Here is a 26,172-nt window from a genome sequence, read left to right on the forward strand (position 1 = left end):
CCCCGTTAGCCTCGTTAGCCTCGTTAGCCGTCAGAACGAGCCTGTCTCTGTGTTTCACGTGAATAACGCGGTTCTTTTCACCGCAGAGACACTCGGCTCCAGGATGGTCCCCACAGAGGACTCCGCCCGGAAACGAGACATCGAGGACAAACTGAAGCAGGTCCGGGCTAATGCTAAAGCTAACACCGAGCTAATGCTAAAGCTAACACCGCTACTTGACACTTTACTGGGTTAAAACAGGAGCAGAGCATTAAAACACCATCAAAATGAAGCTCACGTTTATATCATATTAAATAATAACGGAACGAGACTCGTTTTAAGTCCATTAGAACCAAAATTAAGCTTGTTTTGAATTTCCAGGGTCACAATATTTGATGATCTTCTATCCTAAAAATGTATCTGAGCTTCACAAAAGTATAATTAGTGTTAAATTGTGTAATATTACTGTAGATAAAGGTCCAAACTGTTGTGTGGCAACATTTCTGTGAGTTTGTCCAGTTAAAGTCCAAGTGTGCGTCATGTGTTAAATGTGCAGTAAATGTGCAGTAAATGCAGTCCATAGATACATATTTCCATAAATAGAATAAATAAAGTGTGATGTTGTTTTCCAGGAGCAGGAGACGCTGTCGTTTATCAGAGAAAACCTGGAGAAGAGCGAGCAGCTCACCAAGGGCATGGTGAGAACACCACTGTTATAATGAGACTAAACATCAACTGTTATAATGAGACTAAACATCAACTGTTATAATGAGACTAAACATCAACTGTTATAATGAGACTAAACATCAACTGTTATAATGAGACTAAACATCAACTGTTATAATGAGACTAAACATCAACTGTTATAATGAGACTAAACATCAACTGTTATAATGAGACTAAACATCAAACACTGTTATAATAAGACTTAAAGGCGCAATGGACAATTTTTCGGCGATTTGAGAACGCAGGCGGAAGTGCGCATGCCACTCCCCCCACTCCCCCGTGCTCATGCCCCTCCCCCGTGCTCATGCCCCTCCCCCGTGCTCATGCCACTCCCCCGTGCACATGCCACTCCCCCGTGCACATGCCACTCCCCCGTGCTCATGCCACTCCCCCGTGCTCATGCCCCTCCCCCGTGCTCATGCCCCTCCCCCGTGCACATGCCACTCCCCCGTGCACATGCCACTCCCCCGTGCACATGCCACTCCCCCGTGCACATGCCACTCCCCCGTGCACATACCACTCCCCCGTGCACATGCCCCTCCCCCGTGTGGACTGATACAACACACACGTGCGTTTGTTTATTAGCGCGACGGAGCGCATCGCATCTCTCGTCTCCTGTAGATTTCTGTCCACTTCTGCGTCAGCTCGAACTGTCTTTCTCCGTCTTCATTTTGCCCCGTACACTGAGGGAACTATATTATGATAGATCCATGCGCTTAGACACGCGGAAACGTGAGGACGAACCGCACGCGGCTGCAGGTGAGCGACAGGTGCGTTTTATGATTGATACGTGGCAGGACTAATCGGCCGTCCACGCCACGAGGAAATAAGACTCAGATTTGGTCAAAAAAAATTGTCCATTCCACCTTTAAAGGTGGAATGGACAATTTTTTTCAGCAATTTTTTTATCATATTTCCTCGTGTCGTGGATAAATCATTTGTCCTGCCACCTATCAATCATAAAACGCACCTGTCGCTCACCTGCAGCCGCGTGTGGGGAGTGGCATGAGCACGGGGGAGTGGCATGTGCACGGGGGAGTGGCATGTGCACGGGGGAGGGGCATGCGCACGGGGGAGGGGCATGAGCACGGGGGAGGGGCATGTGCACGGGGGAGGGGCATGCGCACGGGGGAGGGGCATGCGCACGGGGGAGGGGCATGTGCACGGGGGAGGGGCATGCGCACGGGGGAGGGGCATGTGCACAGGGGAGGGGCATGTGCACGGGGGAGGGGCATGAGCACAGGGGAGTGGCATGTGCACTTCCACCTGCGTTCTCAAATCGCCGAAAAATCGTCCATTGCGCCTTTAACATAAAACACTATTATATTAAGACTAAACATAAACTATCATATTAAAGATTAAACGTTTGGCTTATTTGTCATAATAATGTTATTACCAATAAACATGACATAAAAGTCCAGGCTCAGAGCTACACCCGAGTCAGTCCTCATGTAGGTCCTGTTTGAGGCCCGTGTTAGACCCTGTTTGAGGCCCGTGTTAGACCCTGTTTGAGGCCCGTGTTAGACCCTGTTTGAGGCCCGTGTTAGACCCTGTTTGAGGCCCGTGTTAGACCCTGTTTGAGGCCCGTGTTAGACCCTGTTTGAGGCCCGTGTTAGACCCTGTTTGAGGCCCGTGTTAGACCCTGTTTGAGGCCCGTGTTAGACCCTGTTTGAGGCCCGTGTTAGACCCTGTTTGAGGCCCGTGTTAGACCCTGTTTGAGGCCCGTGTTAGACCCTGTTTGAGGCCCGTGTTAGACCCTGTTTGAGGCCCGTGTTAGACCCTGTTTGAGGCCCGTGTTAGACCCTGTTTGAGGCCCGGTCTGTGTTGCAGGTGTCGATCTTGTCTTCGTTCGAGAGTCGTCTGATGCAGCTGGAGAACTCCATCATCCCGGTCCATAAACAGACAGAAAACCTGCAGCGGCTCCAGGAGAACGTGGACCAGACTCTGAGCTGCATGGACCACGTCATCGGGTACCACCACGTCGCCAAGGATACGGACCGCATCATCAGGGAGGGGTGAGGTCACAGGAGGGGTGAGGTCACAGGAGGGGTGAGGTCACAGGAGGGGTGAGGTCACAGGAGGGGTGAGGTCACAGGAGGGGTGAGGTCACAGGATGGGTGAGGTCACAGGAGGGGTGAGGTCACAGGATGGGTGAGGTCACAGGATGGGTGAGGTCACAGGAGGGGTGAGGTCACAGGAGGGGTGAGGTCACAGGATGGGTGAGGTCACAGGAGGGGTGAGGTCACAGGAGGGGTGAGGTCACAGGAGGGGTGAGGTCACAGGAGGGGTGAGGTCACAGGAGGGGTGAGGTCACAGGAGGGGTGAGGTCACAGGATGGGTGAGGTCACAGGAGGGGTGAGGTCACAGGAGGGGTGAGGTCACAGGATGGGTGAGGTCACAGGAGGGGTGAGGTCACAGGAGGGGTGAGGTCACAGGATGGGTGAGGTCACAGGAGGGGTGAGGTCACAGGAGGGGTGAGGTCACAGGAGGGGTGAGGTCACAGGAGGGGTGAGGTCACAGGAGGGGTGAGGTCACAGGATGGGTGAGGTCACAGGAGGGGTGAGGTCACAGGATGGGTGAGGTCACAGGATGGGTGAGGTCACAGGAGGGGTGAGGTCACAGGAGGGGTGAGGTCATCCTGAACAGGCGTGTTTTGTGTCATGTGCGTTTACAGAGTGTCAACAGAAAATGACAGGAAGTCGAGTTTTTCAGAACAGAATCCTGATGTGATGTCATCAAAAAGCGCCAGGAGCATAAAGTGACAGATGTTGTCCCTTGTGTCCTCAGTCCCACCGGGCGTCTGGACGAGTACTTGTCCTGCATCGCTAAAATCCAGAAGGCCGTGGAGTATTTCCAGGACAACAACCCAGACAGCCCCGAGCTCAACACAGTGGTACTGACCTTCTGCTGACCTTCTGACCTTCTTCTGACCTTCTGACCTTCTGCTGGCCTTCTGACCTTCTGACCTTCTTCTGACCTTCTGACCTTCTGCTGGCCTTCTCCTGCCCTTCTGCCTGGTTCCTCTCTTCTTCTGACCTTCTGCCTGGTTCCTCTCTCTTCTCCTGCCCTTCTGCCTGGTTCCTCTCTTCTTCTGACCTTCTGCCTGGTTCCTCTCTCTTCTCCTGACCTTCTGCCTGGTTCCTCTCTCTTCTCCTGACCTTCTGCCTGGTTCCTCTCTCTTCTCCTGACCTTCTGCCTGGTTCCTCTCTCTTCTGACCTTCTGCCTGGTTCCTCTCTTCTCCTGACCTTCTACCTGGTTCCTCTCTTCTCCTGACCTTCTACCTGGTTCCTCTCTTCTCCTGACCTTCTGCCTGGTTCCTCTCTCTTCTCCTGACCTTCTGCCTGGTTCCTCTCTCTTCTCCTGACCTTCTGCCTGGTTCCTCTCTCTTCTCCTGACCTTCTGCCTGGTTCCTCTCTCTTCTCCTGACCTTCTGCCTGGTTCCTCTCTCTTCTCCTGACCTTCTGCCTGGTTCCTCTCTCTTCTCCTGACCTTCTGCCTGGTTCCTCTCTCTTCTCCTGACCTTCTACCTGGTTCCTCTCTTCTCCTGACCTTCTGCCTGGTTCCTCTCTCTTCTCCTGACCTTCTGCCTGGTTCCTCTCTCTTCTCCTGACCTTCTGCCTGGTTCCTCTCTCTTCTCCTGACCTTCTGCCTGGTTCCTCTCTCTTCTCCTGACCTTCTACCTGGTTCCTCTCTCTTCTCCTGACCTTCTGCCTGGTTCCTCTCTCTTCTCCTGACCTTCTGCCTGGTTCCTCTCTCTTCTCCTGACCTTCTGCCTGGTTCCTCTCTCTTCTGACCTTCTGCCTGGTTCCTCTCTTCTCCTGACCTTCTACCTGGTTCCTCTCTTCTCCTGACCTTCTACCTGGTTCCTCTCTTCTCCTGACCTTCTGCCTGGTTCCTCTCTTCTCCTGACCTTCTGCCTGGTTCCTCTCTCTTCTCCTGACCTTCTGCCTGGTTCCTCTCTCTTCTCCTGACCTTCTGCCTGGTTCCTCTCTCTTCTCCTGACCTTCTGCCTGGTTCCTCTCTCTTCTCCTGACCTTCTGCCTGGTTCCTCTCTCTTCTTCTGACCTTCTGCCTGGTTCCTCTCTCTTCTGACCTTCTGCCTGGTTCCTCTCTCTTCTGACCTTCTGCCTGGTTCCTCTCTTCTCCTGACCTTCTGCCTGGTTCCTCTCTTCTCCTGACCTTCTACCTGGTTCCTCTCTCTTCTCCTGACCTTCTGCCTGGTTCCTCTCTCTTCTCCTGACCTTCTGCCTGGTTCCTCTCTCTTCTCCTGACCTTCTGCCTGGTTCCTCTCTTCTCCTGACCTTCTGCCTGGTTCCTCTCTTCTCCTGACCTTCTGCCTGGTTCCTCTCTCTTCTCCTGACCTTCTGCCTGGTTCCTCTCTCTTCTCCTGACCTTCTGCCTGGTTCCTCTCTCTTCTCCTGACCTTCTGCCTGGTTCCTCTCTCTTCTCCTGACCTTCTGCCTGGTTCCTCTCTTCTCCTGACCTTCTGCCTGGTTCCTCTCTTCTCCTGACCTTCTACCTGGTTCCTCTCTCTTCTCCTGACCTTCTGCCTGGTTCCTCTCTCTTCTCCTGACCTTCTGCCTGGTTCCTCTCTCTTCTCCTGACCTTCTGCCTGGTTCCTCTCTCTTCTCCTGACCTTCTGCCTGGTTCCTCTCTTCTCCTGACCTTCTGCCTGGTTCCTCTCTTCTCCTGACCTTCTGCCTGGTTCCTCTCTTCTCCTGACCTTCTGCCTGGTTCCTCTCTCTTCTCCTGACCTTCTGCCTGGTTCCTCTCTTCTCCTGACCTTCTGCCTGGTTCCTCTCTTCCCCTGACCTTCTGCCCGGTTCCTCTCTCTTCTCCTGACCTTCTGCCTGGTTCCTCTCTTCTCCTGACCTTCTACCTGGTTCCTCTCTCTTCTCCTGACCTTCTGCCTGGTTCCTCTCTTCTCCTGACCTTCTGCCTGGTTCCTCTCTCTTCTCCTGACCTTCTGCCTGGTTCCTTGTGCAGAAGTCCCTCTTTGAGAAGGGGAAGGAGCTGCTGGAGGCGGAGTTCCGGGGCCTCCTGACCCGCTACAGTAAGCCTGTCCCTCCCATCCTGATCCTGGACGCTCTGGGAGCCGACGAGGAGCTGGAGGTCCAGGACGATGTGGTGCTGGAACATCTGCCTGAGGCTGTTCTGCAGGACATCATCTGCATCTCAGGCTGGTTAACGGAGTACGGCCGCAACCAGGGTGAGGACTAAACCAGGACTAAACCAGGACTAAACCAGGTCTAAACCAGGACTAAACCAGGACTAAACCAGGACTAAATCAGGTCTAAACCAGGACTAAACCAGGACTAAACCAGGACTAAACCAGGTCTAAACCAGGACTAAACAAGGACTAAACCAGGACTGAACCAGGTGTAAACCAGGTGTAAACCAAGACTAAACTAAGACTAAACCAAGACTAAACCAAGACTAAACCAGGTCTAAACCAGGTCTAAACCAGGTCTAAACCAGGTCTAAACCAGGACTAAACCAGGTCTAAACCAGGACTAAACCAGGTCTAAACCAGGACTAAACCAGGTCTAAACCAGGACTAAACCAGGTCTAAACCAGGACTACACCAGGACTAACCAGGTCTTTCCTCTGCAGACTTCATGAACGTGTACTATCAGATCCGCTCCAGTCAGCTGGATCGCTCCATAAAAGGCCTGAAGGATCATTTCAGGAAGAACAGCGCCTCCTCTGGTGCTTTGTACTCACCTGCAGTCCAGACCAAACGCAAGGACACGCCCACTAAGAAGCTCCCAAAGAGACCAGGTACGACCCGGCCCCAAAGCTGGGTCTGGGCCCCTCAGATGGACCGGGTGCAGGGCCTTCACTTCTCACAGAGGCGGCTTCACAAACACCTGCTGGAGCCTGGAACGTTCTCCAGGGTTCCACGCTTCTGTTTGACTTCATGTAGAGGATTCAACCTTTAGTCAATGTAACAACCAATCCCACCTTCATGTCACCTCATGTCACCTCCTGTCACCTCCTGTCACCTCATGTCACCTCCTGTCACCTCCTGTCACCTCCTGTCACCTCCTGTCACCTCCTGTCACCTTCATGTCACCTTCATGTCACCTTCATGTCACCTTCTGTCACCTTCATGTCACCTTCTGTCACCTTCATGTCACCTTCATGTCACCTTCTGTCACCTTCATGTCACCTTCTGTCACCTTCTGTCACCTTCATGTCACCTTCTGTCACCTTCATGTCACCTTCTGTCACCTTCATGTCACCTTCATGTCACCTTCATGTCACCTTCTGTCACCTTCTGTCACCTTCATGTCACCTCCTGTCACCTTTTGTCACCTTCATGTCACCTTCTGTCACCTCCTGTCACCTTCATGTCACCTTCATGTCACCTTCATGTCACCTTCATGTCACCTTCTGTCACCTTCTGTCACCTTCTGTCACCTCCTGTCACCTTCTGTCACCTTCTGTCACCTTCATGTCACCTTCCGTCACCTTCATGTCACCTTCATGTCGCCTTCCGTCACCTTCATGTCACCTTATGTCACCTCCTGTCACCTTCTGTCACCTTCTGTCACCTTCATGTCACCTTATGTCACCTTCTGTCACCTCCTGTCACCTTCATGTCACCTTCTGTCACCTTCATGTCACCTTCATGTCACCTTCTGTCACCTTCCGTCACCTTCATGTCACCTTCATGTCACCTCCTGTCACCTTCATGTCACCTTCATGTCACCTTCTGTCACCTTTTGTCACCTTCATGTCACCTTCATGTCACCTTCATGTCACCTTCTGTCACCTTCATGTCACCTTCTGTCACCTTCATGTCACCTTCTGTCACCTTCATGTCACCTTCATGTCACCTTCTGTCACCTTCATGTCACCTTCTGTCACCTTCTGTCACCTTCATGTCACCTTCTGTCACCTTCATGTCACCTTCTGTCACCTTCATGTCACCTTCATGTCACCTTCATGTCACCTTCTGTCACCTTCTGTCACCTTCATGTCACCTCCTGTCACCTTTTGTCACCTTCATGTCACCTTCTGTCACCTCCTGTCACCTTCATGTCACCTTCATGTCACCTTCATGTCACCTTCTGTCACCTTCTGTCACCTTCTGTCACCTTCTGTCACCTCCTGTCACCTTCTGTCACCTTCTGTCACCTTCATGTCACCTTCATGTCACCTTCCGTCACCTTCATGTCACCTTCATGTCGCCTTCCGTCACCTTCATGTCACCTTATGTCACCTCCTGTCACCTTCTGTCACCTTCTGTCACCTTCATGTCACCTTATGTCACCTTCTGTCACCTCCTGTCACCTTCATGTCACCTTCTGTCACCTTCATGTCACCTTCATGTCACCTTCTGTCACCTTCCGTCACCTTCATGTCACCTTCATGTCACCTCCTGTCACCTTCATGTCACCTTCATGTCACCTTCTGTCACCTTTTGTCACCTTCATGTCACCTTCATGTCACCTTCCGTCACCTTCTTGTCACCTTCATGTCACCTTCATGTCACCTTCTGTCACCTTTTGTCACCTTCATGTCACCTTCATGTCACCTTCCGTCACCTTCATGTCACCTTCATGTCACCTTCATGTCACCTTCATGTCACCTTCCGTCACCTTCATGTCACCTTCATGTCACCTTCCGACACCTCCTGTCACCTCCTGTCACCTCCTGTCACCTCCTGTCACCTTCCGTCACCTTCATGTCACCTTCATGTCACCTTCTGTCACCTCCTGTCACCTTCTGTCACCTTCATGTCACCTTCATGTCACCTTCTGTCACCTTCATGTCACCTTCTGTCACCTTCTGTCACCTTCATGTCACCTTCTGTCACCTTCATGTCACCTTCTGTCACCTTCATGTCACCTTCATGTCACCTTCATGTCACCTTCTGTCACCTTCTGTCACCTTCATGTCACCTCCTGTCACCTTTTGTCACCTTCATGTCACCTTCTGTCACCTCCTGTCACCTTCATGTCACCTTCATGTCACCTTCATGTCACCTTCTGTCACCTTCTGTCACCTTCTGTCACCTTCTGTCACCTCCTGTCACCTTCTGTCACCTTCTGTCACCTTCATGTCACCTTCATGTCACCTTCCGTCACCTTCATGTCACCTTCATGTCGCCTTCCGTCACCTTCATGTCACCTTATGTCACCTCCTGTCACCTTCTGTCACCTTCTGTCACCTTCATGTCACCTTATGTCACCTTCTGTCACCTCCTGTCACCTTCATGTCACCTTCTGTCACCTTCTGTCACCTTCATGTCACCTTATGTCACCTTCTGTCACCTCCTGTCACCTTCATGTCACCTTCTGTCACCTTCATGTCACCTTCATGTCACCTTCTGTCACCTTCCGTCACCTTCATGTCACCTTCATGTCACCTCCTGTCACCTTCATGTCACCTTCATGTCACCTTCTGTCACCTTTTGTCACCTTCATGTCACCTTCATGTCACCTTCCGTCACCTTCTTGTCACCTTCATGTCACCTTCATGTCACCTTCTGTCACCTTTTGTCACCTTCATGTCACCTTCATGTCACCTTCCGTCACCTTCATGTCACCTTCATGTCACCTTCATGTCACCTTCATGTCACCTTCCGTCACCTTCATGTCACCTTCATGTCACCTTCCGACACCTCCTGTCACCTCCTGTCACCTCCTGTCACCTCCTGTCACCTTCCGTCACCTTCATGTCACCTTCATGTCACCTTCTGTCACCTCCTGTCACCTTCTGTCACCTTCATGTCACCTTCATGTCACCTTCTGTCACCTCCTGTCACCTTCATGTCACCTTCATGTCACCTTCCTGTCACGTTCCGTCACCTTCATGTCACCTTCATGTCACCTTCATGTCACCTTCCGTCACCTTCATGTCACCTTCATGTCACCTCCTGTCACCTTCATGTCACCTTCATGTCACCTTCTGTCACCTTTTGTCACCTTCATGTCACCTTCATGTCACCTTCCGTCACCTTCATGTCACCTTCATGTCACCTTCATGTCACCTTCTGTCACCTTTTGTCACCTTCATGTCACCTTCATGTCACCTTCCGTCACCTTCATGTCACCTTCATGTCACCTTCATGTCACCTTCATGTCACCTTCATGTCACCTTCCGTCACCTTCATGTCACCTTCATGTCACCTTCCGACACCTCCTGTCACCTCCTGTCACCTCCTGTCACCTTCCGTCACCTTCATGTCACCTTCATGTCACCTTCCGTCACCTTCATGTCACCTTCATGTCACCTCCTGTCACCTTCTGTCACCTTCATGTCACCTTCATGTCACCTTCTGTCACCTCCTGTCACCTTCATGTCACCTTCATGTCACCTTCCTGTCACGTTCCGTCACCTTCATGTCACCTTCATGTCACCTTCCGTCACCTTCATGTCACCTTCATGTCACCTCCTGTCACCTTCTGTCACCTTCATGTCACCTTCATGTCACCTTCTGTCACCTCCTGTCACCTTCATGTCACCTTCCGTCACCTTCATGTCACCTCCTGTCACCTTCTGTCACCTTCATGTCACCTTCATGTCACCTTCTGTCACCTCCTGTCACCTTCATGTCACCTTCATGTCACCTTCATGTCACCTCCTGTCACCTTCTGTCACCTTCATGTCACCTTCATGTCACCTTCTGTCACCTCCTGTCACCTTCATGTCACCTTCATGTCACCTTCCTGTCACGTTCCGTCACCTTCATGTCACCTTCATGTCACCTTCTGTCACCTTCCGTCACCTTCATGTCACCTTCCTGTCACCTTCATGTCACCTTCATGTCACCTCCTGTCACCTTCATGTCACCTTCATGTCACCTTCTGTCACCTTTTGTCACCTTCATGTCACCTTCATGTCACCTTCCGTCACCTTCATGTCACCTTCATGTCACCTTCATGTCACCTTCTGTCACCTTTTGTCACCTTCATGTCACCTTCATGTCACCTTCATGTCACCTTCTGTCACCTTTTGTCACCTTCATGTCACCTTCATGTCACCTTCCGTCACCTTCATGTCACCTTCATGTCACCTTCATGTCACCTTCTGTCACCTTTTGTCACCTTCATGTCACCTTCATGTCACCTTCCGTCACCTTCATGTCACCTTCATGTCACCTTCATGTCACCTTCATGTCACCTTCATGTCACCTTCCGACACCTCCTGTCACCTCCTGTCACCTCCTGTCACCTCCTGTCACCTCCTGTCACCTTCCGTCACCTTCATGTCACCTTCATGTCACCTTCATGTCACCTTCCGTCACCTTCATGTCACCTTCATGTCACCTTCCGACACCTCCTGTCACCTTCTGTCACCTTCATGTCACCTTCATGTCACCTTCTGTCACCTCCTGTCACCTTCATGTCACCTTCATGTCACCTTCCTGTCACGTTCCGTCACCTTCATGTCACCTTCATGTCACCTTCTGTCACCTTCCGTCACCTTCATGTCACCTTCCTGTCACCTTCATGTCACCTTCATGTCACCTCCTGTCACCTTCATGTCACCTTCATGTCACCTTCTGTCACCTTTTGTCACCTTCATGTCACCTTCCGTCACCTTCATGTCACCTTCATGTCACCTTCTGTCACCTTTTGTCACCTTCATGTCACCTTCATGTCACCTTCCGTCACCTTCATGTCACCTTCATGTCACCTTCCGACACCTCCTGTCACCTCCTGTCACCTCCTGTCACCTCCTGTCACCTCCCGTCACCTTCCGTCACCTTCCGTCACCTTCATGTCACCTTCATGTCACCTTCCGTCACCTTCATGTCACCTTCATGTCACCTTCCGACACCTCCTGTCACCTTCATGTCACCTTCATGTCACCTTCATGTCACCTTCCGTCACCTTCATGTCACCTTCATGTCACCTTCCGACACCTCCTGTCACCTTCTGTCACCTTCATGTCACCTTCATGTCACCTTCTGTCTCACACACTTCATGGGACAAATGTCCAGTGTATATCATGTCCATGGAGACAAACAGGACCATGTGATCCTCCAGCTCATCATCATTAACATGTTCATCATTGTAATTATTTAAAGTCTCACTTTTGATCCAGAAGAACGACTTGATGAAGCCGCCTCTGTTTTTCTCTTTTTTAAACCACATTATTTTCTGTTTTTGAACTAACCATTTCTTTTTCTCTCGTCCTGACACAGTTTACATCCCAGGTACCTCCTACTGTAGGCTAAAGCTGTCACAGTGTACCTCCTGCTGTAGGCTAAAGCTGTCACAGTGTACCTCCTGCTGTAGGGTAAAGCTGTCACAGTGTACCTCCTGCTGTAGGCTAAAGCTGTCACAGTGTACCTCCTGCTGTAGGCTAAAGCTGTCACAGTGTAACTCCTGCTGTAGGCTAAAGCTGTCACAGTGTACCTCCTGCTGTAGGCTAAAGCTGTCACAGTGTACCTCCTGCTGTAGGCTAAAGCTGTCACAGTGTAACTCCTGCTGTAGGCTAAAGCTGTCACAGTGTAACTCCTGCTGTAGGCTAAAGCTGTCACAGTGTAACTCCTGCTGTAGGCTAAAGCTGTCACAGTGTAACTCCTGCTGTAGGCTAAAGCTGTCACAGTGTACCTCCTGCTGTAGGCTAAAGCTGTCATAGTGTACCTCCTGCTGTAGGCTAAAGCTGTCACAGTGTAACTCCTGCTGTAGGCTAAAGCTGTCACAGTGTAACTCCTGCTGTAGGCTAAAGCTGTCACAGTGTACCTCCTACTGTAGGCTAAAGCTGTCACAGTGTACCTCCTGCTGTAGGCTAAAGCTGTCACAGTGTACCTCCTGCTGTAGGCTAAAGCTGTCACAGTGTACCTCCTGCTGTAGGCTAAAGCTGTCACAGTGTACCTCCTGCTGTAGGCTAAAGCTGTCACAGTGTAACTCCTACTGTAGGCTAAAGCTGTCACAGTGTAACTCCTGCTGTAGGCTAAAGCTGTCACAGTGTACCTCCTGCTGTAGGCTAAAGCTGTCACAGTGTAACGCCTACTGTAGGCTAAAGCTGTCACAGTGTAACTCCTGCTGTAGGCTAAAGCTGTCACAGTGTACCTCCTGCTGTAGGCTAAAGCTGTCACAGTGTACCTCCTGCTGTAGGCTAAAGCTGTCACAGTGTAACGCCTGCTGTAGGCTAAGGCTGTCACAGTGTACCTCCTGCTGTAGGCTAAAGCTGTCATAGTGTACCTCCTGCTGTAGGCTAAAGCTGTCACAGTGTAACTCCTGCTGTAGGCTAAAGCTGTCACAGTGTAACTCCTGCTGTAGGCTAAAGCTGTCACAGTGTACCTCCTACTGTAGGCTAAAGCTGTCACAGTGTACCTCCTGCTGTAGGCTAAAGCTGTCACAGTGTACCTCCTGCTGTAGGCTAAAGTTGTCACAGTGTACCTCCTGCTGTAGGCTAAAGTTGTCACAGTGTACCTCCTGCTGTAGGCTAAAGCTGTCACAGTGTAACTCCTGCTGTAGGCTAAAGCTGTCACAGTGTAACTCCTACTGTAGGCTAAAGCTGTCACAGTGTAACTCCTGCTGTAGGCTAAAGCTGTCACAGTGTACCTCCTGCTGTAGGCTAAAGCTGTCACAGTGGAACGCCTACTGTAGGCTAAAGCTGTCACAGTGTAACTCCTGCTGTAGGCTAAAGCTGTCACAGTGTAACGCCTGCTGTAGGCTAAGGCTGTCACAGTGTACCTCCTGCTGTAGGCTAAAGCTGTCACAGTGTACCTCCTGCTGTAGGCTAAAGCTGTCACAGTGTAACGCCTGCTGTAGGCTAAGGCTGTCACAGTGTACCTCCTGCTGTAGGCTAAAGCTGTCACAGTGTAACTCCTACTGTAGGCTAAAGCTGTCACAGTGTAACTCCTGCTGTCACAGTGTAACTCCTACTGTAGGCTAAAGCTGTCACAGTGTACCTCCTGCTGTAGGCTAAAGCTGTCACAGTGTAACTCCTGCTGTAGGCTAAAGCTGTCACAGTGTAACTCCTGCTGTAGGCTAAAGCTGTCACAGTGTAACTCCTGCTGTAGGCTAAAGCTGTCACAGTGTAACTCCTGCTGTAGGCTAAAGCTGTCACAGTGTAAGTCCTGCTGTAGGCTAAAGCTGTCACAGTGTAACTCCTGCTGTAGGCTAAAGCTGTCATTGTAACTTCTGCTGTAGGCTAAAGCTGTCACAGTGTAAGTGCTGCTGTAGGCTAAAGCTGTCACAGTGTACCTCCTACTGTAGGCTAAAGCTGTCACAGTGTAAGTGCTGCTGTAGGCTAAAGCTGTCACAGTGTAACTCCTGCTGTAGGCTAAAGCTGTCACAGTGCAAGTTCTGCTGTAGGCTAAAGCTGTCACAGTGTAATGCCTGCTGTAGGCTAAAGCTGTCACAGTGTAACTCCTGCTGTAGGCTAAAGCTGTCACAGTGTAACTCCTTCTGTAGGCTAAAGCTGTCACAGTGTAACTCCTACTGTAGGCTAAAGCTGTCACAGTGTAACTTCTACTGTAGGCTAAAGCTGTCACAGTGTAACTCCTGCTGTAGGCTAAAGCTGTCACAGTGTAACTCCTTCTGTAGGCTAAAGCTGTCACAGTGTAACTCCTACTGTAGGCTAAAGCTGTCACAGTGTAACTTCTACTGTAGGCTAAAGCTGTCACAGTGTAACTTCTACTGTAGGCTAAAGCTGTCACAGTGTAACTCCTGCTGTAGGCTAAAGCTGTCACATGCGACTCACCTGTAGAGGCACCGCCCCTTTCGGCGATAGAAGCCCCGCCTCCTTTGCCTGTAGAGGCTCCGCCCCTTTCACATGGGCTGTTTCTACACATGAGGATGTAATAAATCAAGTTTAAACTTTGAATAAAGACAATATTAAAACAAGTCAAATGACCTGAAACATAAAACCACATGATGTAATAATCCAGTTATTACATTTAGATCATGATTATGGAATGTGTTATTACATGTAATAAGTACATGTAATAAGACTTAATGACACATTAGACATTGTTACATCCTCAGTGACTCTGAAGGCTGATCTTTCTCTTTCTGGTTTCCTCCTCCTCTCTGTTTGGCTCCTCCTCTTCCTCCTCCTCCTCTTCCTCTCCCGTCCTGCGGGTGGCGCCGCAGGGACGATCCGTAAAGCGCAGAACCTTCTCAAACAGTACTCACAGCATGGGCTCGATGGGAAAAAGAGCGGCTCTAACCTCACTCCTCTGGAAGGTAACTGCTCTGTGTCCTCAAGACCAGTTTAAGACCAGGACCAGGGACCAGGACCAGGGACCAGAGATCAGAGATCAGAGGTCAGAGACCAGGGACCAGAGACCAGGGACCAGAGACCAGAGACCAGGGACCAGGGACCAGAGACCAGAGACGAGGGACCAGGGGCAAGAGACCAGGGACCAGGGACCAGAGACCAGAGACCAGAGACCAGAGACCAGAGACCAGGACCAGAGACCAGGACCAGAGACCAGGACCAGGGACCAGGGACCAGAGACCACATTCAGACTCTGGTTGTGTTTCAGGATTTAAACTGGTTTTGTTTCCCTCTTCTGTCTCTATCTCACACACATGGTCCTTTTGGTGCGGTCTTAGTTTAGTCCTGGTTTTCCTGGTGTATTCCGCTGGTTTTGGATCAGTTTTGGTTTCGGTAGATATTTCTGGTCGCGGTGGCTTCGGCTGGTGGTGGGTTTTTGCTCCGTTTTTGTTTCATAAAATGTGAAATACAAACAGATCACGAGCTTCGACTCAAACTGCTGTCGGACCCGAGCGACCGGAGCGGCGCCGGTGAGTCACCAGGAAACACCCACACACTATGAACACATGCACCTGAAACTGGGCGGGGCAGACCGCTTCGAAGGTCACCTTGACCACATGGATACAAGAGCTTAGCAGCTTCACTTCAGCCTCATAGTCACAGGCCTTTTGTCATCCAAACGACTCTAGATGAACCCAAATGTACACAGTGAAACGTTCCGGAAAGAAAGGGAAATCAAAGCTGGAACCGCCTGTCGTCGCCGTGCGTCTAAGGTCGGGCGTGTGCGTTTTGCGCTGCAGGTAAAGACGACGTGCTGGACATCGAGATCGACTCGTATATACACTGCATCAGCGCCTTCGTGAAGCTGGCTCAGAGCGAGTACGCCCTTCTGACCGAGGTCATCCCCGAGCACCACCAGAAGAAGACCTTTGACTCGCTCATACAGGTGAGGCGGGGCATACAGGTGAGGCGGGGCATACAGATGAGGCAGGGCATACAGGTGAGGCAGGGCATACAGGTGAGGCGGGGCTGGGCACACAGGTGAGGCGGGGCATACAGGTGAGGCTGGGCACACAGGTGAGGCGGGGCACACAGGTGAGTGCGGGGCATACAGGTGAGGCGGGGCACACAGGTGAGGCGGGGCACACAGGTGAGTGCAGGGCATACAGGTGAGGCGGGGCATACAGGTGAGGCGGGGCATACAGGTGAGGCAGGGCATACAGGTGAGGCGGGGCACACCGGTGAGGCGGGGCATCTGGGTCAAAGGCGGGAGAGCCGTGTTCTTTGTGTGTCCTGCAGGAGGCGCTGGTGACTGTTCTCTCTGTGTCCTGCAGGAGGCGCTGGATAACCTGATGCTGGAGGGAGATAACATTGTGTCCGCGGCGAGGAGAGCGATCCTGAGACACGATTATTCAGCCGTTCTGTCCATCTTTCCCATCCTCCGACACCTGAAGATGAACAAGAGCGACTTCGACCAGACGCTGCAGGTGAAGCCTCAGCCGGGGTTCCACTCATGCTAACGACTATGTGGAGCCTTAGCAACACAAAGCTAGCAAAGCACGTTAGCCACAGCTGTTTCCTGTTCATGGCACTCGCTTTGTCAAGAGCCACAATCTGATATTTCCAGGTCATAAAGTGTCTGACATGATCCAATGCCAAAGCACGACATAAAGAGAGGTTCAAACGCGGCAATGCTCATGCTGTTGCTCATGCTGTTGCTCATGCTGATGCTCATGCTGTTGCTCATGCTGTTGCTCATGCTGTTGCTCATGCTGATGCTCATGCTGATGCTCATGCTGATGCTCATGCTGTTGCTCATGCTGTTGCTCATGCTGTTGCTCATGCTGTTGCTCATGCTGATGCTCATGCTGATGCTCATGCTGTTGCTCATGCTGTTGCTCATGCTGATGCTCATGCTCATGCTGATGCTCATGCTCATGCTGTTGCTCATGCTGTTGCTCATGCTGTTGCTCATGCTGATGCTCATGCTGATGCTCATGCTGTTGCTCATGCTCTGCTCATGCTGTTGCTGTTACTGTTGCTGATGCTGTTGCTGATGCTGATACTCTGCTCATGCTGTTGCTCTGCTCATGCTGTTGCTCATGCTGTTGCTCATGCTGTTGCTCATGCTGTGTTCAGGGCACTGCTGCCAGCACCAAGAACAAACTTCCTGCTCTGATCACTTCCATGGAGACGATTGGAGCCAAAGCCCTGGAGGAGTTTGCAGACAGCATCAAGGTACACGAATACTACGAGTACTGCAGTCAGTACTACAGTCAGTACTACAGGACTACAGTACTACAGTCAGTACTACAGTCAGTACTACAGTACTACAGTACTGCAGTCAGTACTACAGTACTGCAGTCAGTACTACAGTACTACAGTCAGTACTACAGTACTACAGACAGTACTATAGACAGTACTACAGTCAGTACTACAGTCAGTAAAACAGTACTACAGTACTACAGTCAGTACTACAGTCAGTACTACAGTCAGTACTACAGTCAGTACTACAGTACTACAGTACTGCAGTCAGTACTACAGTACTACAGTCAGTACTACAGTCAGTACTACAGTCAGTACTACAGTCAGTACTACAGTACTACAGTACTGCAGTCAGTACTACAGGACTACAGGACTACAGTAGTACAGTCAGTACTACAGTCAGTACTACAGTCAGTACTACAGTACTACAGTCAGTACTACAGTACTACAGTACTACAGACAGTACTACAGTCAGTACTACAGTACTACAGTCAGTACTACAGTACTACAGTCAGGACCTTTTATAAAAACCATGTGTACATGTGTTTGATTCAGAACGATCCAGATAAAGAGTACAACATGCCCAAAGATGGAACTGTCCACGAGCTCACCAGCAACGTAAGAATACTACTACTACTACTACTACTACTACTACTACTACTACTACTACTACTACTACAAATACTACTACAAATACTACAAATACTACTACTACTACAAATACTACTACTACTACTACTACTACAAATACTACTACTACAAATACTATTAATACTACTGCTGCTGTTACTACTACACAGTTTATATAAAAACATGTTTTAATGTCTCTAAATCTCTTTCATTTTCTCCTGAAGGCGATTCTGTTTCTGCAGCAGCTGCTGGACTTTCACGAGACGGCAGGAGCCATGCTGGCCTCACAAGGTACTGCACCTGGTACTTGGTAATGCACCTGGTACTACACCTGGTACTGCACCTGGTACTGCACCTGGTACTTGGTACTGCACCTGGTTTCCACCTGGTTTAGACCTGGTCTACACATGGTCTCTGCTCTGCTTGTCCTGCTCCTGTCCTGACGCTCTCTAACATCTGTTCCTTCTGGTTTCTGCTGCTTGTCTCAGTTTTGGGGGACACTTATAACATTCCTCTGGACCCCCGAGGTAAGGCTGCGTCTGATTGGCCCTTTCAACCTCAGTCCTGTGACCAGTCTGTTTCCTCCTTCATGTCACACTTTTATTTGAGTTGTTGTTTCTCCACTTTCTCTGCTCCGTCTCATGAACGTGTCATGAACCAGTCGTTTGACACCATTAAATGTAAAGATTAAATGTAAAGAATAATAATCATGATGTCATTGTTTTCCTTCCAGAGAGTTCTTTGTCTTCGAACTACACGTCTGATTTTAACAAACGTCTGCTCAGCTCCTACATCTGTGAGTCTCTCAACGCACAATAGTCCTGGTTTAGACCTGGTTTAGGCCTGGTTTAGACCTGGTTTAGTCGTAGTTTAGTCCTGGTTTAGACCTGGTTTAGGCCTGGTTTAGACCTGGTTTAGTCGTAGTTTAGTCCTGGTTTAGACCTGGTTTAGGCCTGGTTTAGACCTGGTTTAGTCGTAGTTTAGTCCTGGTTTAGACCTGGTTTAGGCCTGGTTTAGACCTGGTTTAGTTGTAGTTTAGTCCTGGTTTGGACCTGGTTTAGACCTGGTTTAGTCCTGGTTTAGACCTGGTTTAGGCCTGGTTTAGACCTGGTTTAGTTGTAGTTTAGTCCTGGTTTAGTCCTGGTTTAGACCTGGTTTAGGCCTGGTTTAGACCTGGTTTAGTTGTAGTTTAGTCCTGGTTTAGACCTGGTTTAGTCGTAGTTTAGTCCTGGTTTGGACCTGGTTTAGACCTGGTTTAGTCGTGGTTTAGACCTGGTTTAGTTGTAGTTTAGACCTGGTTTAGACCTGGTTTAGTCCTGGTTTAGACCTGGTTTAGACTTGGTTTAGTCCTAGTTAAATCCTGGTTTAGACCTGGTTTAGTCCTAATTTAGACCTGGTTTAGACCTGGTTTAGACCTGGTTTAGACCTGGTTTAGACCTGGTTTAGACCTGGTTTAGTCCTAATTTAGACCTGGTTTTGTCCTGATTTAGACCTGGTTTAGTCCTGGTTAAAACCTGGTTTAGTCCTGGTTTAGACCTGGTTTAGACCTGGTTTGGTCCTAATTTAGTCCTGGTTAAGACCTTGTTTAGTCCTGGTTTAGTCCTAATTTAGACCTGGTTTAGTCCTGGTTTAGACCTGGTTTAGTCCTAATTTAGTCCTGGTTTAGACCTGGTTTAGTCCTGGTTTGGACCTGGTTTAGTCCTAATTTAGACCTGGTTTAGACCTGGTTTAGTCCTGGTTTAGACCTGGTTTAGTACTGGTTTAGACCTGGTTTAGACCTGGTTTAGTCCTAATTTAGACCTGGTTTAGACCTGGTTTAGACCTGGTTTAGACCTGGTTTAGTCCTGGTTTAGTCCTGGTTTAGACCTGGTTTAGTACTGGTTTAGACCTGGTTTAATCCTGGTTTAGTCCTGGTTTAGACCTGGTTTAGACCTGGTTTAGTCCTAATTTAGACCTGGTTTAGACCTGGTTTAGTCCTAATTTAGACCTGGTTTAGACCTGGTTTAGTCCTGGTTTAGACCTGGTTTAGACCTGGTTTAGTCCTGGTTTAGTCCTGGTTTAACTGGTTTTCTTGTCTTGGTTCAGGTAAAGTCTTGGGAAACTTGCAGCTGAACCTTTTGTCCAAATCCAAAGTTTATGAAGACCAAGCTCTGAGCGCCATTTTCCTCCACAACAACTACAACTACATCCTCAAGAGTCTGGAGAAGTGAGTCACCTCCAGACCTGGTCCAGACCTGGTCCAGACCTGGCCCAGACCTGGTCCAGACCTGGTCCAGACCTGGTCCAGACCTGCTCCAGACCTGCTCCAGACCTGCTCCAGACCTGCTCCAGACTCTTGTTTGTGTCTCAGGTCGGAGCTGATTCAGTTGGTGACTGTGACCCAGAAACGAGCAGAAAACTCCTACAGAGAACTCATCGAGCAGCAGATCCTCACCTACCAGAGGAGGTAACTCTAGAGTCTATGCACCTACCAGAGGAGGTAACTCTAGAATCTCTGCACCTACCAGAGGAGGTAACTCTAGAGTCTATGCACCTACCAGAGGAGGTAACTCTAGAGTCTATGCACCTACCAGAGGAGGTAACTCTAGAGTCTATGCACCTACCAGAGGAGGTAACTCTAGAGTCTATGCACCTACCAGAGGAGGTAACTCTAGAGTCTATGTACCTACCAGAGGAGGTAACTCTAGAGTCTATGCACCTACCAGAGGAGGTAACTCTAGAATCTCTGCACCTACCAGAGGAGGTAACTCTAGAATCTCTGCACCTACCAGAGGAGGTAACTCTAGAATCTATGCACCTACCAGAGGAGGTAACTCTAGAATCTATGCACCTACCAGAGGAGGTAACTCTAGAATCTCTGCACCTACCAGAGGAGGTAACTCTAGAGTCCATGCACCTACCAGAGGAGGTAACTCTAGAATCTCTGCACCTACCAGAGGAGGTAACTCTAGAATCTATGCACCTACCAGAGGAGGTAACTCTAGAGTCTCTGCACCTACCAGAGGAGGTAACTCTAGAATCTCTGCACCTACCAGAGGAGGTAACTCTAGAGTCTATGCACCTACCAGAGGAGGTAACTCTAGAGTCTATGCACCTACCAGAGGAGGTAACTCTAGAGTCTATGCACCTACCAGAGGAGGTAACTCTAGAGTCTATGCACCTACCAGAGGAGGTAACTCTAGAGTCTATGCACCTACCAGAGGAGGTAACTCTAGAGTCTATGCACCTACCAGAGGAGGTAACTCTAGAGTCTATGCACCTACCAGAGGAGGTAACTCTAGAATCTCTGCACCTACCAGAGGAGGTAACTCTAGAATCTCTGCACCTACCAGAGGAGGTAACTCTAGAATCTATGCACCTACCAGAGGAGGTAACTCTAGAATCTATGCACCTACCAGAGAAGGTAACTCTAGAATCTCTGCACCTACCAGAGGAGGTAACTCTAGAGTCTATGCACCTACCAGAGGAGGTAACTCTAGAATCTCTGCACCTACCAGAGGAGGTAACTCTAGAATCTATGCACCTACCAGAGGAGGTAACTCTAGAGTCTCTGCACCTACCAGAGGAGGTAACTCTAGAATCTATGCACCTACCAGAGGAGATAACTCTAGAATCTATGCACCTACCAGAGGTAACTCTAGAATCTATGCACCTACCAGAGGAGGTAACTCTGGAGTCTATGCACCTACCAGAGGAGGTAACTCTGGAGTCTATGCACCTACCAGAGGAGGTAACTCTGGAATCTATGCACCTACCAGAGGAGGTAACTCTAGAGTCTATGCACCTACCAGAGGAGGTAACTCTAGAGTCTATGCACCTACCAGAGGAGGTAACTCTAGAGTCTATGCACCTACCAGAGGAGGTAACTCTAGAGTCTATGCACCTACCAGAGGAGGTAACTCTAGAGTCTATGCACCTACCAGAGGAGGTAACTCTAGAATCTCTGCACCTACCAGAGGAGGTAACTCTAGAATCTCTGCACCTACCAGAGGAGGTAACTCTAGAATCTATGCACCTACCAGAGGAGGTAACTCTAGAATCTATGCACCTACCAGAGGAGGTAACTCTAGAATCTCTGCACCTACCAGAGGAGGTAACTCTAGAGTCCATGCACCTACCAGAGGAGGTAACTCTAGAATCTCTGCACCTACCAGAGGAGGTAACTCTAGAATCTATGCACCTACCAGAGGAGGTAACTCTAGAGTCTCTGCACCTACCAGAGGAGGTAACTCTAGAGTCTCTGCACCTACCAGAGGAGGTAACTCTAGAATCTCTGCACCTACCAGAGGAGGTAACTCTAGAGTCTATGCACCTACCAGAGGAGGTAACTCTAGAGTCTATGCACCTACCAGAGGAGGTAACTCTAGAGTCTATGCACCTACCAGAGGAGGTAACTCTAGAGTCTATGCACCTACCAGAGGAGGTAACTCTAGAGTCTATGCACCTACCAGAGGAGGTAACTCTAGAGTCTATGCACCTACCAGAGGAGGTAACTCTAGAATCTCTGCACCTACCAGAGGAGGTAACTCTAGAATCTCTGCACCTACCAGAGGAGGTAACTCTAGAATCTATGCACCTACCAGAGGAGGTAACTCTAGAATCTATGCACCTACCAGAGAAGGTAACTCTAGAATCTCTGCACCTACCAGAGGAGGTAACTCTAGAGTCTATGCACCTACCAGAGGAGGTAACTCTAGAATCTCTGCACCTACCAGAGGAGGTAACTCTAGAATCTATGCACCTACCAGAGGAGGTAACTCTAGAGTCTCTGCACCTACCAGAGGAGGTAACTCTAGAATCTATGCACCTACCAGAGGAGATAACTCTAGAATCTATGCACCTACCAGAGGTAACTCTAGAATCTATGCACCTACCAGAGGAGGTAACTCTGGAGTCTATGCACCTACCAGAGGAGGTAACTCTGGAGTCTATGCACCTACCAGAGGAGGTAACTCTGGAATCTATGCACCTACCAGAGGAGGTAACTCTAGAGTCTATGCACCTACCAGAGGAGGTAACTCTAGAGTCTATGCACCTACCAGAGGAGGTAACTCTAGAGTCTATGCACCTACCAGAGGAGGTAACTCTAGAGTCTATGCACCTACCAGAGGAGGTAACTCTAGAGTCTATGCACCTACCAGAGGAGGTAACTCTAGAATCTCTGCACCTACCAGAGGAGGTAACTCTAGAATCTCTGCACCTACCAGAGGAGGTAACTCTAGAATCTATGCACCTACCAGAGGAGGTAACTCTAGAATCTATGCACCTACCAGAGGAGGTAACTCTAGAATCTCTGCACCTACCAGAGGGGGTAACTCTAGAGTCTATGCACCTACCAGAGGAGGTAACTCTAGAATCTCTGCACCTACCAGAGGAGGTAACTCTAGAATCTATGCACCTACCAGAGGAGGTAACTCTAGAGTCTCTGCACCTACCAGAGGAGGTAACTCTAGAATCTATGCACCTACCAGAGGAGATAACTCTAGAATCTATGCACCTACCAGAGGAGGTAACTCTAGAGTCTATGCACCTACCAGAGGAGGTAACTCTAGAGTCTATGCACCTACCAGAGGAGGTAACTCTAGAGTCTATGCACCTACCAGAGGTAACTCTAGAATCTATGCACCTACCAGAGGAGGTAACTCTGGAGTCTATGCACCTACCAGAGGAGGTAACTCTGGAGTCTATGCACCTACCAGAGGAGGTAACTCTGGAATCTATGCACCTACCAGAGGAGGTAACTCTAGAATCTATGCACCTACCAGAGGAGGTAACTCTAGAATCTATGTACCTACCAGAGGAGGTAACTCTAGAGTCTATGCACCTACCAGAGGAGGTAACTCTAGAGTCTATGCACCTACCAGAGGAGGTAACTCTAGAGTCTATGCACCTACCAGAGGCGGTAACTCTAGAGTCTATGCACCTACCAGAGGAGGTAACTCTAGAGTCTATGCACCTACCAGAGGAGGTAACTCTAGATCCATGGGGCGTGTCTTCCACTGGGGGGGCGTGTCTTCCACTGGGGGGGCGTGTCTTCCATGGGGGTGTGGTGGCAAAAATCTCTTGTTAAGACAAAGAAGCAAGTTGTCTCGTTTCAAAAGTAAACTGTTTAATCTTGTGGCTGAATCAGAAAGAAACTCGTGTGGACTCGGCCATTCTCATGGAAGGCCGAGTCCACGCGTCTGTCTCTTGCCTGCTCCCCCAAATGTCTGTCTCCCAAATCCTCCCTTCCCACCTCTGTCCCCTTCCTTAAATCACCCATGGTCACATGACCACACACACACAGAAGTTCCCGGTCACTGGTCTCTCAGGTACAAAGGAACCAAGGAGCAAATGGGACATCAAAGAAACAGTGGTTTCAGGAAGGAGACAGTACATAACATTTGCATTAATTCAATTCACATGTCTTGCCTCGTGTGAAACATAACGTGGGACTTCCTAGCCACTCCAGGAGGTCTGGACATGTAAATTTCCAGGCCGAAAGGGGTTGTCAGGCTGTTAGAACTAAATCTGATTAGAAATAGAATTGAAAGTTAAAAAGTAAAGGGCCAGATTATATTTTTTTCCACAACAGGGGCGTGTCTGTTTACATGTTCTGATGTACTTCCTGTTTTCAGTTGGTTGAAGGTGACGGAACATCTGACAGACAAGAACATGCCTGTGTCTCAGCCTGGAGCCAAGGTACAACTACTGACCACTACTACTGACCATTACTGACCACTACTGACCACTACTAGAGACTACTGACCACTACTACTGACCACTACTACTGACCATTACTGACCACTACTGACCACTACTAGAGACTACTGACCACTACTACTGACCACTACTACTGACCACTACTACAGACCATTACTGACCACTACTACTGACCGTTACTGACCACTACTGACCACTACTACTGACCGTTACTGACCACTACTACAGACTACTGACCACTACTACTGACCACTACTACTGACCATTACTGACCACTACTACTGACCACTACTACTGACCATTACTGACCATTACTGACCACTACTACTGACCATTACTGACCACTGCAGTTCTAACAGTAATAAACATGTTTGTGTTTCAGTTGAAAGACAAAGAGCGACAGGTCGTCAAGGACAAGTTTAAGGTCTGTGTTTACGGTCTGATCCGCCCCGGGGCAGACTGACGCGGGAGTGGCAGGAGGCGGGGCAGACTGACGTGGGCGTGGCAGGAGGCGGGGCAGACTGACGTGGGCGTGGCAGGAGGCGGGCAGACTGACGTGGGCGTGGCTTCTGTGTTTAAAGTGTGTTTCATGTCCAGGGCTTTAACGAGGGTCTGGACGACTTGTGTCGGACACAGAAGTTCTGGGCCGTTCCAGACAAAGACCAGAGAGATTTCATCCGACGAGAACAGAAGAGAGTCGTGTCCGAGGCCTACAGAGGCTTCCTGCACAGGTCAGAGGTCACAGGGGTCACACACAGGCTTCTTGCACAGGTCAGAGGTCACAGGGGTCACACACAGGCTTCTTGCACAGGTCAGAGGTCACAGGGTCAGAGGTCACAGGGGTCACACAGAGGCTTCCTGCACAGGTCAGAGGTCACAGGGGTCACACAGAGGCTTCCTGCACAGGTCAGGGTCAGAGGGGTCACACCAAGGCTTCCTGCACAGGTCAGAGGTCACAGAGGCTTCCTGCACAGGTCAGGGTCACAGGGGTCACACACAGGCTTCCTTCACAGGGTCAGAGGTCACAGGGGTCACACACAGGCTTCCTTCACAGGTCAGGTCAGGCTCACAGGGGTCACACAGAGGCTTCCTGCACAGGTCAGAGGTCACAGGGGTCACACAGAGGTCACTTCTACACTTACATCTTTTAAACTTGTTTTCCAGATGCGCAAACATCTCGTTCACCAAAAACCCAGAGAAATATCACAAATATCGTCCAGAGGAAGTGGAGGAGATGATCGAGCGACTCTTCGACACGTCGGCCTGAAACTCTCAACACCTTTTACTCTTTAGCTTTCAGCTCCAAAACACACAAGGTAAAGATGAACCATGTGTGAAGGCTCTCCTGTAGGGTCCTGTAGGGTCCTGTAGGGTCCTGTAGGGTCCTGTAAGGTCCTGTAGGGTCCTGTAGGGTCCTGTAGAGTCCTGTAGAGTCCTGTAGGGTCCTGTAGGGTCCTGTAAGGTCCTGTAGGGTCCTGTGGGGTCCTGTAGGGTCCTGTAGGGTCCTGTAGAGTCCTGTAGGGTCCTGTAGGGTCCTGTAAGGTCCTGTAGGGTCCTGTGGGGTCCTGTAGGGTCCTGTAGAGTCCTGTAGGGTCCTGTAGAGTCCTGTAGGGTCCTGTAGAGTCCTGTAGGGTCCTGTAGGGTCCTGTAGAGTCCTGTAGGGTCCTGTAGGGTCC

The 26,172-nt window shown here is 49.9% G+C and overlaps 1 protein-coding gene across 9 annotated transcripts; it reads left to right on the top strand.

Annotated features, from left to right (window-relative positions):
- On the top strand, positions 1–25,936 carry exoc7 (exocyst complex component 7). 9 transcript variants are annotated; one of them, XM_072456162.1, is made up of 22 exons: positions 26–160; positions 612–677; positions 2,536–2,720; positions 3,493–3,598; positions 5,693–5,915; positions 6,320–6,487; positions 11,868–11,879; positions 14,773–14,865; positions 15,376–15,429; positions 15,700–15,845; positions 16,234–16,386; positions 17,039–17,137; positions 17,720–17,782; positions 18,019–18,085; positions 18,283–18,321; positions 18,528–18,590; positions 19,880–20,000; positions 20,145–20,240; positions 24,412–24,475; positions 24,879–24,920; positions 25,094–25,227; positions 25,661–25,936. In XM_072456162.1, exons 1-22 carry the CDS (start codon positions 104–106, stop codon positions 25,761–25,763), a joined length of 2,154 nt encoding a protein of 717 aa, XP_072312263.1. In that variant the 5' UTR covers positions 26–103; the 3' UTR covers positions 25,764–25,936. The 9 variants fall into 9 exon arrangements, with proteins under 9 accessions (XP_072312271.1, XP_072312263.1, XP_072312264.1 ...); XM_072456163.1 differs by lacking the exon at positions 11,868–11,879 and having other exon boundaries at positions 25,661–25,935; XM_072456164.1 differs by lacking the exon at positions 18,283–18,321 and having other exon boundaries at positions 27–160; positions 25,661–25,933.
- Positions 25,937–26,172: the final 236 nt, after the last annotated feature.

Source organism: Eucyclogobius newberryi, unplaced genomic scaffold (assembly GCF_026437365.1).
Source record: "Eucyclogobius newberryi isolate DKJ021-1_F unplaced genomic scaffold, fEucNew1.0.hap1 SCAF_20, whole genome shotgun sequence".
Classification (NCBI taxonomy): domain Eukaryota; kingdom Metazoa; phylum Chordata; class Actinopteri; order Gobiiformes; family Gobiidae; genus Eucyclogobius; species Eucyclogobius newberryi.

Bases quoted from the DNA above. Each gene is read 5' to 3' on its own strand.
- exoc7 (XM_072456162.1), top strand. From the start codon at position 104: ATGGTCCCCACAGAGGACTCCGCCCGGAAACGAGACATCGAGGACAAA. The intron at 3,599-5,692 runs GTACTGACCTTC...TTCCTTGTGCAG, and splicing joins GCCCCGAGCTCAACACAGTG to AAGTCCCTCTTTGAGAAGGG. The intron at 15,846-16,233 runs GTGAGGCGGGGC...TGTGTCCTGCAG, and splicing joins CCTTTGACTCGCTCATACAG to GAGGCGCTGGATAACCTGAT.